The sequence below is a fragment of the Chelmon rostratus genome, chromosome 5, assembly GCF_017976325.1.
Source record: "Chelmon rostratus isolate fCheRos1 chromosome 5, fCheRos1.pri, whole genome shotgun sequence".
NCBI lineage: Eukaryota > Metazoa > Chordata > Actinopteri > Chaetodontiformes > Chaetodontidae > Chelmon > Chelmon rostratus.
This window is the reverse complement of record NC_055662.1, coordinates 20,504,206-20,520,300: the sequence shown is the minus strand read 5'-3', so window position 1 is coordinate 20,520,300 and position 16,095 is coordinate 20,504,206. Positions and strand designations below refer to the sequence as shown.

At 40.8% G+C, this 16,095-nt stretch overlaps 2 protein-coding genes across 2 annotated transcripts in view; one reads left to right on the top strand and one right to left on the bottom strand.

The window, feature by feature from the left end:
• pcsk5b (proprotein convertase subtilisin/kexin type 5b) overlaps window positions 1–6,310 on the top strand; it is a 75,585-nt gene extending 69,275 nt beyond the window's left edge. Inside the window, exons 25-37 of the mRNA XM_041936444.1 lie at window positions 12–72; window positions 163–308; window positions 725–931; window positions 1,091–1,174; window positions 1,277–1,463; window positions 1,556–1,770; window positions 2,758–3,000; window positions 3,100–3,333; window positions 3,666–3,846; window positions 3,928–4,145; window positions 4,777–4,877; window positions 5,012–5,222; window positions 5,668–6,310. Of these exons, the coding sequence (XP_041792378.1) occupies window positions 12–72; window positions 163–308; window positions 725–931; window positions 1,091–1,174; window positions 1,277–1,463; window positions 1,556–1,770; window positions 2,758–3,000; window positions 3,100–3,333; window positions 3,666–3,846; window positions 3,928–4,145; window positions 4,777–4,877; window positions 5,012–5,222; window positions 5,668–6,083 (2,504 nt within the window). The 3' untranslated portion in view covers window positions 6,084–6,310. The remainder of the gene's footprint in view (window positions 1–11; window positions 73–162; window positions 309–724; window positions 932–1,090; window positions 1,175–1,276; window positions 1,464–1,555; window positions 1,771–2,757; window positions 3,001–3,099; window positions 3,334–3,665; window positions 3,847–3,927; window positions 4,146–4,776; window positions 4,878–5,011; window positions 5,223–5,667) is intronic.
• Window positions 6,311–8,708: 2,398 nt separating this feature from the next.
• rfk (riboflavin kinase) lies at window positions 8,709–14,636 on the bottom strand. The gene is made up of 5 exons (XM_041937321.1): window positions 14,344–14,636; window positions 14,100–14,265; window positions 12,800–12,951; window positions 11,101–11,203; window positions 8,709–10,970 (listed from the first exon to the last, which is right to left on the bottom strand). Exons 2-5 carry the CDS (start codon window positions 14,179–14,181, stop codon window positions 10,798–10,800), a joined length of 510 nt encoding a protein of 169 aa, XP_041793255.1. The 5' UTR covers window positions 14,182–14,265; window positions 14,344–14,636; the 3' UTR covers window positions 8,709–10,797.
• Window positions 14,637–16,095: the final 1,459 nt, after the last annotated feature.

Below are 16,095 nucleotides of genomic sequence, written 5' to 3'. Positions count from 1 at the left end.
TTTCACCACAGAGGACTCAGGAGATCATGCACAGGAAACTGTTTGCCTCAAATGTGAAGAAGGTTACTACCAGTGAGTCTCTTCAGCTGAGAGTTTTATTGAGTTACACCCCCATATTCATATTGTGTGTCCTCATATTGATACTGTCTGTCTGTCTGTCAGGTTAGGCACAGACTGTCATCACTCCTGTCCTGATCGGACCTACAGTGTGGAGGACACCATGGTGTGTGCTCCGTGTGAAGACAAACATTGTGCAATCTGTGACCAGTCCCAGTGCTACTGGTGTGAAGAGGGATTCTACGTCTTTGGTAGATATGTATATGTATATTTTTTAGAATTTTTGGCCGAGTTACAGTAACAACATCAGCTGATAAACTCCTCAGTCTAGAATAAGGCAGGGTGGTGCACTGTACCCTGAGGAGCTGACACCAGACATGATAGTTTCAATGTCACTGGACTCTTTCACAATCTTTAACCATTCTAATTAGAGACATTTCTGTCCTTATCTGCATCTGATTTTGATCTAAAATACTGTTATTTAGTAGATACAGAGAAAGTATTTTTCAAAGCTGTTTTTAAAAAATGAATACAGCAAAAGTCCCCATCTGTTGGTAGCTATGATCACAAGCATCCAAATAGAAAGAATTTTCAGAGGTAGCAAATTATTTCTACAATCTGTTTAAAGGTATATAGAGGATGTAAAAGCATGTATTTGTGTGTCCAGATGGAGAGTGTGTGGATCACTGTAGGGAAGGTTTCTTTGTGGATGAGGAGAGCTGGGACTGTGAGCCTTGTCACCGCGCCTGTCGCACCTGCGGAGGGCCACGATACGATGACTGTGACTCCTGCGAGGACGGATTCATGCTGAAGAGCGGCGAGTGTTTAGAGCACAGACAGCTCGCCGCCTGCCCTGACAAACACTTCAGAAACAGTACGGCACATGCTCATTTTACCCCAGCACTGGGGTAAAACTGTCATCACCATTACCCACATCCTTAAGTCTATTTTTCGTCCCATCTTGCATGCTTTCAGGTATTATGACCTCTCATCTATTCCTCTCTTCTATGTCACTCATGTCTACATATTCTAGGTCAGGGTGACTGCGAGCTGTGCCACATGTCCTGTCAGACATGCTCTGCCGCCGGGAAGGAGAACTGCACCAGCTGCTACCCAGGTGAACATTTACATTACACTGAACTTCACTCAACTACAAAGGATCTACCTTGCATTTAAACAAGTCTTGTATCAGTGGTGTGATTTGTCTTTCTGTCTTCAGGTAATTTTTTGACAGCTCGACAGACCTGCATGTCTCGTTGTCCGTCTGGTACGTTTGCCAACAAGGCGTCCAGCCAGTGTGACAGCTGCCCGAAGGGGTGTGTCATGTGCCAGTACGCCCAAAAGTGCCAGCGCTGTCGCAGTGGGCTTTACCTGCACAACGGAGAGTGCGTGTTGGAGTGTCAGAGGTGCTTTTCCTGTTTTCTACTTGCACATGAACACTCCCCATCTTAATACATCAATGACACCTCATTTTCTCCTCTCTCTGCCTCTTTCCCAGAGGGTTTCCTCTAGGTGGTGTATGCCAGCCTTGTGCCCCAACATGTAAATCCTGCCAGGGAAATTCCTCCAACTGTCTGAGCTGTGAGGCGCCGTACTTTTTGCTGGACCACTCCTGCAGGTCACACTGTCTAGAGGGCTACTACGCCACAGAGACAGAATGCCTCCACTGTCCAGCTCACTGTAGAGAGTGCAATCAATATGGCCTCTGTAAGAGTAAGTGCACTGGGTGGAGCAGTGAAGAGTAGAGATACTAAAGGCGTGGCGAGGAGGATTAAAGATGGGTGCTGTTCTGAGCGGTGACTTAGTTGGATGTTGAAGCAGCAAATAGAGGAGGAAGATGAGGTGATGATGCAGACAGGAAATGCAGAAAGCTCCTTCTCTGCTCACCGGACTGCAAATGGTTCAGCTGTGAAGCCTAAATAAGAGTTGGACAGATAACAGAAGTGAGAACCAGAGGAAAATCAGATGGAGGAATACAGCAGACATTAGAGAGAAAATGGGTCAGTAAAAGATAAAACAGATAAAACCAACATTTGTCAGAGTCAAAGCCGTTTTAGTACCTTCTCTTTAGACAGACATGTACATCTTTATGACTGACATTCATAACATACATTGCATAGTATTAAACTGCATGGAAATAAAAGGAGTCTTAAAGAAATAACTTGGCATAAAGGATTTTCTAGTAGCTGTATGATTATCAGTGAGGATAAACACCAAGCTTTTCATCTACGACTGCACCTTCTTATGGATTTGAAGAGGGGATAAGAGTAGGCAGCCAGTAGGAGTCGGAAGTGAGGGCTGACTGAGGGTTAAATGTGCACCACAAAGAGTTAGGAGTTGCATATTTTACATCCTTGCTTTCATTTTGGAAACCACGACCAGTCGTGTGATTGAGCTGCATGAGGGAAAAATCTGGTCTTTAGTGCAAAAGAAATTGAAGCACAAAGACTATTTTTAATACTAAAATGTTTAAGTCTGTTGAATTGCAATTACCACATAATTTTTTATAAGCGCTCAAGGGCTCGCCTTGAGTGAGAAATTAAATCGAATTAAAAAGACTCATTATTGGTTATAACAGTAATAGGAAAAGTCCAGGTTGGACTATTAATCATCTTAGCCACTGGCCTTCATTTCAGGGTTTTTTCTTTCAAACAACAACACTGTTTTGCTGTTCTTACTCTTCGTTTATCTCTCTCCCAGAGTGTGACCTTTACTACTTCCTCCATGAGGATAAGTGTGTGGATGATTGTCCTAATGGCTACTTTGCCAGCGAGCAGCAGCAGGAGTGTGTGCATTGCCATGCTGATTGTGCCTCGTGTGATGGACCGGACTTTGATGACTGCGATGTGTGTCGCAACCCGAAAGCCGTCCGTTACAATGGAGAGTGTCTGCCCCAGTGTCCCACCAACACTTACTATGACAAGACTATCAACGAATGCAGAGGTGGGGAAGTTTGTTTTGGTCATGCAAGAACAAATGTAACAAAAATCCCACTTCATTATTACAGGATTAATTAGTTGGTTGTGTCTTCATTTTCCCCAGACTGTGACAGGTCGTGTCTGACCTGCTCAGGCCATGAGCCCTCATCCTGCCTCAGCTGTGATGCCAACAGGCGTAAAGATGCCAGCGGACACTGTGTGTGGTACAGTCAGTGCTCTCTGCGCTCATACATGGACCGGGATGGGCAGTGCCAGCCCTGTCACAACCTTTGCCATCGCTGTTCTGGGCCGGGCAGAGACCACTGCCTCAGCTGCAATGAGCCACACTTCCTACTGAGTAAGTTATCGAAATAAGCCAGAGCCAGAAGATATTTTTGATTACCCAGAGTAAATGTGCAACTTTAAAATTCTTTTAATCACCTATAAAGCACTTAACAGGTTGGCTTGGCTTTAGATTTTTGAGTTACTCTGTCCCCTGGCCACTGAGATCACTGAGCTGTTCAGTCAGTAGTTTTTCAGAAGCAGTTAAAAATACTTGTTTTTCAAGCACTTTGTCCTGCAATGTGTGCCTGCCTGCTATGTCACTTTTGTTTTTGAAAGGCGCTTTATAAATACAGTTTACTCACTTACTTACTACGAAAATCCTGACTTTGTGTCCGTGTCCATCAGACAACACATGTGTGCTGAAGTGTCCCGAGGGTTACTACGGCGAGGGTGAGGACGAGCGCGTGTGTGAGCGCTGTCACTTCAGCTGTCAGTCGTGTGTTGGCCGTCACAGCGTGCAGTGTGACACCTGCAAACCTGGACTCTTCAAGCAGGGAAGCAGCTGCGTCGAAATCTGCTCAGAGAGGTGAGAAGAACGCACACGCACACCAAGTCTCTGCTCGTTTTTTCATCCAGGAGCATCACAAACATCCGCTCTCCTTTTCAGTCACTTTGGCAACACCACCACCATGGTTTGCGAGCGATGTGACCCCTCTTGTAGGCAGTGTTGGGGTCGTGGTAACAGAGACTGTCTGAGTTGTCGGGAGGACTACGTCTACCTGAGGCCGTGGGGGCAGTGCCTGCAGAGCTGCCCCCCAAGCTACTACCAAGACAGCTGGTCTAAGACCTGTCACAAGTGTCACCCCACCTGCAAGACCTGCAGCGGTAAAGGAAGCCTGTCATGGCTATTTGGTTGTGTGTTTGTGCGATTTCACAGCATGAATTGTTGTTTTTTTGGGATGTTTTGAGATTTTAGAATTACATTAAAGTCAGAGTAACTTTTTAAAGTGTTTGAATCAGATTTTTCAGATCATTGTTGGGTTTGACCGTGTCTAAATGTGGAATATGGCTTGTGGCAGTTACAGACAGACTTGACACAAGTGAACATCGCAGCTCAGGATGCTGATTCCAAATGAGAAATCATCTTTCCCTTTCTTTTCCTTAAATTGCAACAAGAATTCATTCCCATTATTCTGATTTCTACTGTCATGATACATTTCTGGGAATACAGTTGATCAGGCCACAAAAAGATATTTATGGTGTCTTGCCATTTTTTTAAACCTTTTTATCAGAGAGTAGAGTCAAGAGCTGACAGATAATAAGGGGAGAAAGAGAGAGGGGTAACATGTGATAAAGTGATATCTTACTTATCATAGCTTTCCCCCAAACCATGACATACTTCTGCTCTGCCTTTTATTATGCTTTTCATTTGGAAACTCCAGTTCAGCCACGTCATGACATTTCACACCATTTTCCAATGTGTGATGTCTCGCTCTGTCTGCCTCACTCCTTCCAGATGAGGGCGCTTTGGCCTGCCAGTCCTGTTATGAAGGCTACAGGTTAATGAGTGGCATCTGTTTCTCCCAGTGTCTCGTGGGCTTCTATGCCGCTTCACAGGTGAGTTCCTTCACAAAGTTTTTCTTTATAGTCAACTAACCTTTCACTCATATTGGAGCTATAGCTGCAGTTTGGCAAGGCAGCTCTGTAAGTCATGGAGCGGTTGCTGTGTAATAAATCATCTGCTGTTCCAGGGTTCTGAGTCTGACACCGATGAGCCAGTCTGCAAGGCGTGTCACCCGTCCTGTCTGGACTGCAAAGGTCCCAGTATGTGGGACTGCACAGTGTGTCACACACTCCACATCCTGTCTGATGACGGCCGCTGCTTGTCCTGCTGTGGGAATCAGATGCGCCACGATGATAAACCTATAAGCAGGGAGTGCTGCGACTGCACGGCCTCACAAGGTAAACAAGATCCCACACTGGAACATGGACTTCCAGCAAAACACACCCAGATCACTGCATTGAGACTCCTTCCTGGAACAGTGTTTATGTGTGTGTGAGTCATCAGTCACATTCTTTGAGGGCATGTTTCATTTGTAATGGTTGCCTTGTATAATTCAACTAATTGATAGTTCTCCCACGGTGTAGACAGTAATAGAGTTTCATCTTTCTGCCAAACAGGAGTTTCCAGTATTTTAGAATGAAAGAAAAAATTGTTTTCCTAGTACGAGTAATTTTCCAAGCTTTCCTAGCCTCTGGTCATCAACAGACAAGACTGCGTTTCATTGAAACAGGAGTCCTGTAAAACACTCTTATTCCAGACAGGGATTCATCAGAAACAAACCCAGTATACAGATTATTTTTGTCCAATGTAACCTCAAGGTCTGCTCCATGTCTTTGTTCTCAGAGGAGTGCATCCTGGGTGTCAACTTCGTGATGAGGGAAGCTGAGGATCTAGAGGTTCAAGGCAGCAGCACCAGAGTCGTTGTCACTGTCTGTGTTCTACTTGTCCTCTTTGTGGGCGGGGGGATCTTCCTCTTCCTCAATGCTCGGTCTAAATCACTCGCCATCGCACCCAAAACCAAAGCTGGAGGTTACGAGAAACTGGACACCAATGGAGAGATTGCCTCAAAACCCACCACCTCTTCATTTGGGGAGTACAGCGACAGAATCATTGACTGTGATAATGATAATGAAGACGACGACGACGATATTGTGTACATGGCCCAAGATGGTACAGTGTATCGGAGGTTCAAGTACGGCCTGTTGGATGACGATGAGGTTGAGCTGGAGTATGATGATGAGAGCTACTCGTACAAATGAAAAGTGAACACAATAGACCAGACTGGGAAGAAGCAGCTCCTCCCTATCACAACACCAGGTGGAGCAGTCCTGGGTGAAGGAGGGTGACAAGCACTAAGTTTCATTAGATCAAAAGGTTTTTCAGTGACACAATCTGAAAGACACTCATTACGTTGATTATTATGGTACAATCAGCAATTTCCTGTTAAACCCTCCTCTAGCCATGTTTACACAGTCCCAATATCTAACATGTAGCTGTATTGGTGGCACTGATTAGATCAGGCATGTCCAAACTATTCCATAAAGGGCCGTGTGGCTGCAGGTTTTCGTTCCAACCAAGGAGGAGCTCACCAGGCTGGAATCAATTAATCAGCTGATCTCAGTGTTTAGCTGATAACAAAGGGATCCCTTGATGTTGATTGGTTGGCCTGGTGCGCTCCTCCTTGGTTGGAACGAAAACCTGCAGCCACACGGCCCTTTATGGAATAGTTTGGACATGCCTGGATTAGATTGTTTCTTGTTTGCCTTAAAACCAAACCAAGGTTGGATTCACAGCACTCACTCTGCAGTTTGCAGTTGCAACAAAAAGGCAATGTTGAAAATTGAATGTGCTTAAACACATTTTTTATTTTATTTTTTATCCCGCTAAGGCTGGCATCACAACCCACATGTGATATATTCAGGTACATACATGAGATACATGCAAAACTGAGAACACAAATATCTGCTGTTTGCACAGTACTGAGAAGATCTAGCACTAGCCTGATCACGTTTGTTTGGTGTACAGATGTAAATCTATCATAGAAATGCATAATTAATCAAATTACAAGTGACAGTGTTGAGTTAGGCGATAGACCTGCATATGTCATGTAAATTCAGTTTGATTGTTAAGTCATAATGAAAGTCATCTGACACAGATACTGTATGGCTCCTGGCCATTTTGACTTAATTTCTTCACATGTTTTCTGGTCTAGTCTTTGGCAGCCTGTTCCTGTGACTGTTTTTTTAAGAGACATATTATGTGAAGAGGTTAACTTCTTACTTGAGTCACAAAACTCAGGGGAAGTTGTGAGTGTGTTGACATGTTCATGTGTTCGTTTACATTTTCCAGAATAAATCACTTAATTCGAAGAACATATTGTTTTTTTCCAGCATGAAATGATACGGTAGGTATTGCCCACTGATACTGCTTTGAGAAATTTGGGCCATGTATCACACTGCAGGAATCACCTGAAATTCTACGCAAACTTTACTCTGAAGCACAATCTCATCTGAAACCCTGTGTGGTACTGTTTGGATCTCATCAGGTTAGTTTACAGACAGAGGGAAGTCTTTTCTCAGGGGTTTCGTCTTGATTAAGCCACAGTGGAATGCTGACATCAGCACATCTGTGCATGTGTCCATATTACTGCTCTAAACACAGCAGAAGGTTGCAGGAGAAGTGATTTATCATGACTTTTTCTCAAAGTATTTTCTACTCTAGTGTTTTGACTTCAGTGTTGTGCATTTGGATTACATTGCTGTCTTCCCAACATAATAGCGGGTCTGCGTCCCACTCACTGGAAAGTGTGAACAGTAAATAATTAATATTTTTATCCTTACTTGGTTGATGTGAAATATGCTGTGAATGATTGTTTCCTAATAAAATTGGACTTTGATCCGTGTTGTGAGTGTGTTACCTTGGTGAAAATTTGTGTTATGAAATAACCTGCAGTTGGAGGCGATTTTGGGAACAATTCCATGCAAAAGTGGCTGCTGTTCGCTGCTACCAGTAATTGTTGAGCTTAAAAACATGCTCATATTGGATGTGCTGTGTGATTGTATTATGTAAGAAAGCTGAATCAGCGTGTACCAATTTTGAGTGTAATACATTTTTGAGCCTGTATCGACCTCACACAACTAGAAAATATAGGCCCTCTTCAGATAAATCCTATCTTAGTTTAAGCTTTAAGGTTCCAAGTTATTACTTAGCAGCTCAGTAATTTTGGTGATATATGAAACTCACGTAACATCAGTGTAAGGTTGGTGCTTGGTAATATACTGTAACCTTTACTCTGAATCCCCAGCAGAACAGAGTCCAATGCCTTATCTCATACTAGAGTCAACAGACACAACACTGACATCTACCGCTTTACCTCCATCACACGTTAGCTAAATGTTGACACTGGTGTTCCCTTCCTGAACCATAACATTTAAAACTTCAACTTCAGATCCAAGTTTTTGTTGTTAAACATGATTGTTAGACCAGATGCAGTCAGGCTGAATGGGAAATTATTGGAAGTCTGCCTTATTCTAAACGCCCACTTCCTCTCTGGTTGTGCTGAAAATATGACATTAAAAGAAAATGTGACCCACAGAATTCCAAAGGGGCACATGAAAAGCAATTTTAGAGGGATTTGCTTAACTTTTAGTATTTTATGACATTGTACATTTCAGTATGAAACAATCGAGGAGACTATCAGTTCTGAATCTTGTATTATTCAAAATTCATTATTGCACATGAAAGAAACTAAGTAATATTTGTGTCTGTGCATATTTTCTGATGGTGATAACAGAACAATAACATTCAGGCAGCCAAGCCAGGTAGCAGCCAATGATCCCACAAAGATCCCTTAACGGCTAAAAAAAAATCAGACAGGCTTGATCAAACTATTTATTTGATTAAATTATATATGTAACACATGGATGAAAACATAAAAGATGTGTTGAACTTTTAACTATACATGCAGTAACTGGTCCCTGTGTAAACTACAACAAATCTGAGTCTGGAAAACCTTGACAAATGTGTTAGGGTCTTTGACAGGTTTGAAGAAGCAGCACATCATAAATCTAAGTTACAGTGATATTTCTTCTGTACATTAAGTGCTTTAGAGGATGAATAAAATGGATAATGTAGCACTCAACATGAAAGAAAAGCGTTATAGAACAGTGAATTTGGTTCCTTGATTCTTTCAGCTGGTCTCAACTGAAGCTGTTTTCAAGCTTTAACACACTTAAACCATATTTGCATTTTCAGTAAAGAAACTGGAAATCTACAAAAACCACCAGACTGACAAGAGAAAGGTACCTGGAAAAACAGCAAAGCTCTTCTTAGGAGAGGATCATTGCTACTGTTGCATTATAAATGTCAACATTTAGAAATTGCAGTCATATCTTTTACTCCTTAACACTTAACAAAAGTAAATTACAATGCAGACTTAAAATCCCAGATCACATAACTAGATGTTCATTCATTTAAAACAATTATTTACAGGGCTTCAAAGAACTTTACACATTTGTAGATGTGTTAGGATTTCATGTTGTGTGCACACACAACAGAGCTACTGCTCTTTTTTGTCAACAGTTTTTGAATTGCTAGAATTTTAAAAGCGAGCCAAAAAAAGGAATTGTAATACATGTATGAAAACCTGGTGCGTACTGTAGGCTTTTCTGCTTAGACTTCTGTGTGATCATCATCTTATATTTTTATGGTATAGATTCAAAGATTGTTTCCCTTTGTAAATGTCAGAGCAGGAAAAGTAGCTGTGGACCTTGCACTTCTTCATCTCATTAGATCTATTTACATTTTACTATCTGTAACAAAACCATAGAGAGGCAGCCCGTAGGTCTGAACATCAGACAAACTGTAGTGAAAAAGCGCAAAAACTTAACATGCATAAGAACTTGCTTAACCCCAGTGTTTGCCCACCATTAATCTACAATTCTTTATAAACCCAACAGGCTGATAATGGCGAGACAGTTTAGTGTCAAGACAGTGACCACTCAAATCCAGAGGGCGAATTTAATGAAATTGTGTTAAAGGCCTATCTTTAAAACATGTTTTTATAAACAGTCCATTAAATAAATAACCATGCTGGTTATTAAATAATTCCTGTAGACAATGCACCAAAAACACAAATCCCATCTAGGGTCCAACATAAGAGGTCTTTCATTTTTAGGGCAGTGATAAAAAGGAGAGGGCTTGTGTGACTGAAGGTTAAATAAATTACACGTTCTCAGAAGGAAAATGAAAAAACAAAGCAAGGGTACTTTAATACCACTAAATTTACAGAATTTCATAATTTAATCTCCCTGTCTTCACACATATTCCATTCAGCCACATTGTTGCATAAAGTTATCCGGTGGTGCAACCAGTGATTTTGTTACAGATAATAATGCTCAGGCTGTTTTTGTAACCATCTGATGCAGAAGCAAATGCCAACAGAAAAGATTACTTATGTATTAGACTGACCTTGGCTAAACAGTGTTCACGGAGTTGAGTTTATGGTCTATTTGTGTCGCTCTTTATACCCAGATAGTTACAAAACTGCTTGTATCTTGTGGTCACCGTCATCCCAAAATCTGCATTTTTAGGTACCTTCTAACATAAACTTTTCCAAATATACAACAGGACCAGTTCGACCCAAGAGTTTCATACAAAATTTGATGAGGCAATCTGGTGCAAATATATACAAATAAACATAATCTATTAAGTGACTGGATGTCTGCAACAGATCCATACAGGGAGTTAAATAGTTCTTTAACCACAGACACATTGACAATGTAATAGAAAAAAACAATAAAAGATTGATTGTTTATGATTACTTCCATGTGCAGCTATGGCGACAGTAAATAGATCTCAGAATGAAGCTGTGCATTTCAATGAGTACATACACACACACACCTGTGTGTACATGGACACCTTCATGTTGTTCTGGTGTGTGTGTGTACAAAGTGCTGCAGTCATAGCCAGCTGTCAGTGACCATTCATAATAGTCGGTGACGTGGATGCGGTGGGGGGAGGCATGGCTGAAGTCGAGCTGGGAGCGCTGGTGAAGAAGTTGTCTTCTCTCAGTTTGAGATGCTCTGGGAGCTCAAGCTTGACCTTGGCTTCTTCAATGTCATTGTTGATGGCCGTAATGAGGGCTTCTATTAGGAACAGTGATGAGAGAGAGGCGATTATGACATGCAAAAAGAAGTAAGAGAAGACAGTGAGTGTGTGCAAGAGGTGGAGAGAGAGAGAGAGACAGAGAGAGAGACAGAGAGAGAGAGGTCTTACCAAGTGAGTCGTAGCTTCTCTCTGGACGGATGTAGCCCACCATGACAACACTGAGAATCTCCCCATAAAAGTCCTCTTTGAATGTGTGAATCACATGGGTCTCCTAGAATCAAAAAAAGATTTACTTTTTACAAGAGTCCTACAGCTGTCTAACACAATGTGCAGCATTTCTCATCTTATCAAAGCAGAATGTATTAGGAATGACTTCCCACCGCATTGGAGATTCATAAAATTTTGAAGTTGCTAAATAAATGCTGAAAAATGGTACGCATGCATTTCTCACACATAGATTTTACTTGCCGTCCAGGTATATTGATGGCCACGAAAGTGTTTTTGCCAAGCAATTTTAGCATTTATAACTTTTTATCAATGCGAGAGAATGATGATTAAGGAGTGGACAATCTGCCCTTGCTCTTCTCCGTCCATTACTATTCGTTCTACTGACAATCGCACATGCCGTGCAGAGAAACAGAGACAGAGAGAGAGAGAGAGACGTTCTCTGCTATTACCTTAGAAGACACAGACACGGTGGATATCTTACAAGTGTGTGTGGGAGGGAGGGAGGAAGGGAGGGAGAGCAAGGTGAGCTGTTCACTGGTATGAATAAAGTATTTTAATAATTAAAAAAGATAACCATGTTGAAACCAACAGTAAGAGACACTACAAGGAATTCAAATTTAATTTGAACTTTTGAAAACATAAGTCATTATGTCACTATTCTCTTAAAACATTCCCAACTCAAAGGGTATTAATTTATAATGAACCTTGCATTTGTGAAAGCAACCTTTCTCTATACTTGATGGAGACTGAAATCTCTATAATAGCAGAAAAAAGGCTACCAATGTTTGGGTTGTAAAGTCTTGTATTGATGGTAGTAGAACATTTTTTAACCAAACTTTACCATTTGTACTTCAAATTATATTAGAATTATATTTCAGCACAGAAATGACAAAATCCAAAACAGTGGTTCATGAGTGAGCTTTCCCAGCTCATTGGACTTTTCCAGACACCAGACACAAAAACAGCTATTCTCAATATTTGATGTGGTTTTCCAACAGCATTGAGTTTTGCTTTAAATTCCTATTTGTATGACATGCTATAGATGACCTCTGACATTTTGATGTATTTTTCTTGAATCATAATGGAATTAACTACATAATAGGAAACCTTTGAAACCTGTTTAATATTCCTGAAAAACAAGAAAAAACATATTAATATTAACTATATTGTAGTAGGTAGAGAAATGCAGACATATTTCTCTTTCCAGTTAATAGAGTATCAAATGAGACAAACCATGACACTGACAATCAATGTTTTTTTTTTAACATTCTGTAACGAATCCATGCGTACTCATGGATTAAACCATGTTGACTCACCAGTTAGATTTAAATGAATGCATACAGTACATTAATTTAGCACAAGATGTTCACTTTCTTTAGATGTGTGTAGCCCTGTATAGCACAACTTCAATGAGCAGCTATTCATTTCTTTTTTCAATACAAATGTTCTTTGTCCCACTGAGGGAAATCTGATTTCAAGCCAAAACTGTGAAGGAACAAGTGGGCTTGTGACCATACCATCACTACCCTGGATTATCAAGACTATTTGACATTTTATAAATAGATTTGCAATGTGTGCACTTTATTTCTCACTAAAACACCAAGCTGTTTGGAGTAAATGCAGCTTTACTTGTACTAACCATGGACTTCTTGGTATTTTTGTAGTAAGGGTTCCAGCCAATGCTCATCACCATTTTGTAGACATCACCATTACCCACACAGGCCCAGCCATAGTAGATCCCTGTGCTAATATCTGCTGGAAGATTGTCCACCACTGAATCAGGGAAGTTGGCTGATGATGGGAGAGAGAAAGGGGGGAAAAGTCAGAAGAAAGAAGGCAAAAGGTTAGCAAATGGGGTCAGCTAGAGAACCGCTCCTTCTGTAATTTAGTTAGTGTCTTACTAATGGGCACTTCACAACAGATGAAGACTTTTTTTCTTTAAACAGACAACAATACCTATTGAGAGAAGCATTTTAACTGGTTGTTAAGATACACTTGGCTAGAAATTCATCCACAAAATGTTCTATTATATTTTTAGAAATGAATCCATAACTTCAGGCAAAAAGCTCTGCATGATTAGAGACAAACATCCTCTGTAAAAGCTGACATTATTTTTGGAAGAATTGATTTATGTGTTCTTTGCAGTACATATATTGAACTTCTGTGTTTTTGGATAAATCAAGCTACCTGTCTCATGGGTTTCAGCAACTCACAATATGGTTTGACAATTTTCTGGAGAAAAAAACAATATGTTTTTGGATCTTGTGCCTCCATGATGTTTGTTAATGTACACTGTGTCTCAAGAACTTAACATCAAAATATTTTCATCCCAATTTGGAAATATGACACACATTGTGAGAACAATATGTTAAGTATGTGCTTTCTGAAAGTGACAATTAAGGGTGATAAAGAGACAGTACAGCATTTAACATTGCAAGGTTCAGACTTGCTTCTCAAAACATATGCTATTCTTTTAGGTGACAATGTCAGGTGATTAACTTATCTGACAATCATTTGCATATCTTCGTCCGTTTAGTTTGATTAAGATATGACGTTGCTCCACAGAAACAGCCATCATTACATAATAGCTATTATTTCGGCTCTTTCATCATCTGTCAAGTTCTGTTACTTAACTCTCTGAGTAATAATGTGCCGTCATCACTGTTGTTCAGTGTAAGTCGGTAACTAACATCTGGCAGCTGGAAACCAGTGGGAATGAACAGTAATCAGTCAAATGATCTAGCAACAAAGACTGTCGGACATTAAAGTGGTAACCACCGACTGTCAGCGTTTATTATCTAACGTTATACTGATTCTCTGGCTCTGTGATAATGAGACCGATTCAGCCTGACCTAACGCTATCAAACGTTACGTACGATATATAAATGTTATAGGTTCTTAAACACTTCAAGCAGATTAGTGGCAGATTATTAACTCACCTGTGGGTATTCCCAGTTCTTTGCTTCCTCGTCCGAAGCCTCGAATGACCTCTCCACGGCAGAAGTATGGGAGGCTCTTCATGACTAGCTTCCGTATAACAGCTGGCTATTCTCGATGGACGGTGGAGAATGACCTCGAACGACACACGAAAGGAAGTCGGACTGGCTAAACAACCGGTACGACTCTGTTAGCTAGCACCTCTTTATCAGCTAGTAAAAATGAATTATCAAGGTCCGTCCTTACCTTTAGCTATAGCTTCACCTGCCTGGCTAGCTTGCTCGAGTTGGATAAAGTTAAACGTTACTCAATGAGCAGCGATGGTAAAAGTTCACCAGCTATGCTAGCTAAGCTAAGACGTATTAGCTTCATCAGAGGCACTATGTTCCTTAAATGGTTTAATCCAAATGTGTTGGTTGAGCTCATAACGTGACAGACATCGTCTCACTTAGGTCCCCTCGCGGTGTAATGATTAAAATGAAGTCTTGGTGCTTCCAGAGAGCCGGTTGTTACATGTGTTGTAAAACACATCTGCGTCCGTAACGCTTCTGCTGATGTCATTGACCATGTGACCAAAGCAGGCCGTGAGTCACATGTTGCCTTCAAGTGTTGTAGGAAATGTAAAAATTACAAAGAGGCATTCAAATACGACGCAAATTCTCACATTGATGTTTTCCCACTCGAAAAACCTTGAGTTCTATGAAATGCAATGGAAACTGGCATTTGCTTCCTTTTTGCAGTTCCTGCCTTGTTTTTTTCCATGTAACATTCATTGTCCTAAACCTCACGGTGAATATTTCCTGGTTCAGCAAATTTAAATGAATGAATGAACGATTAGCAATCTATAATTCTAAATTGAGTATTAAAACCTTTTTAAATACTGTAAGAAAAGTGTCACAGTGTTTGCACAAGTTCCCAGTTTAATAATGAAGAATCTGTTCTGACATCCATTCCACTTTAAACAGCATAGCAAATTTGCTCAGTACCTTTTGTTTACTTTTCATATCCTGAAACCTCTCACCAAGTGCCCAAATGAGTTTTCCCACTCACCAGCATATTCAGCTGTCACAACAGGCTTTTATTCTTGCAGAGCAGGAAAATGCATGTTACCTGTTGCGCCAGTTGCACTTGCCACAGCTTCAATTTCACTTCAAATGATTTCACATTTGAAAGCAGAGAACTGAGAATCTGGTTTGAGCTTGAGGTTGAGTTCTGTCAGGTACTTGGTAATGTCCACCATGTCTGCTTTTGTGATATTTTCTTTATCGCAAAAAACATAATTTCTTTTGTAGTATTTAAGACTTGCCTTGCGTGCCAGATCAAACAGTCTTGCAGGCCATCTACGGCCTGCTGGTGCATATATAAATTCAGTGAAAGCTTTAGGTCTGCTTGAATTTAATGTCTATGGGTAAACAGAGGTTGTGTTGTGCTGTGTGGGTTGTGTTGTCTGTTGCATCAAACCACTGACTGTGGCTTCGGCAATAGTCAAGGACAAAATAAAATAGTTGTCTGATCATAATGCTTTGTAAAAGTGAGGAGCAACCACTTAACATTCAAACAACCCTCTCTTTTTTGTCTTGTTACAGATGCTGCTGATTGTTCTTGAGGCTCCAGTTGGAAATGTGTTGATTTTTTTGTTAAAAGCTGCTTTTAATTGTTTGTTAGTTCACCACCTGGTGCCTATTGGCAACTGTGATGCCACTATTTCTACTTGAACTACTTCAGTTTTTTCTTCAGTCCATGAGGAGGAACCTCAGACAGAGACAGGAGAATGATGATACTTACTCCCTAGTGAGGTCATCTTCCAGAGTCTTTAACAACCTGCCTGTAATCATTTGTTTTCTCCTGATAGCAAATGTGCATCTTTACAGCACAATCCCAACATTTCTGGATGACCTTAAGCGCTGATGCCAGGAAGGCTCAATTTTGAAGTTGTTTAATAACCATGAAGTTCACAGGTCAAAACCCTGTTTGTCATCATTGGATGTGTAAATCAAA

Bases quoted from the DNA above. Each gene is read 5' to 3' on its own strand.
- rfk (XM_041937321.1), bottom strand. From the start codon at position 14,181: ATGAAGAGCCTCCCATACTTCTGCCGTGGAGAGGTCATTCGAGGCTTC. The intron at 11,204-12,799 runs GTTAGTACAAGT...TTTTGATTCTAG, and splicing joins AAAATACCAAGAAGTCCATG to GAGACCCATGTGATTCACAC. The intron at 10,971-11,100 runs GTAAGACCTCTC...TGTTCCTAATAG, and splicing joins GAGAAGCTACGACTCACTTG to AAGCCCTCATTACGGCCATC.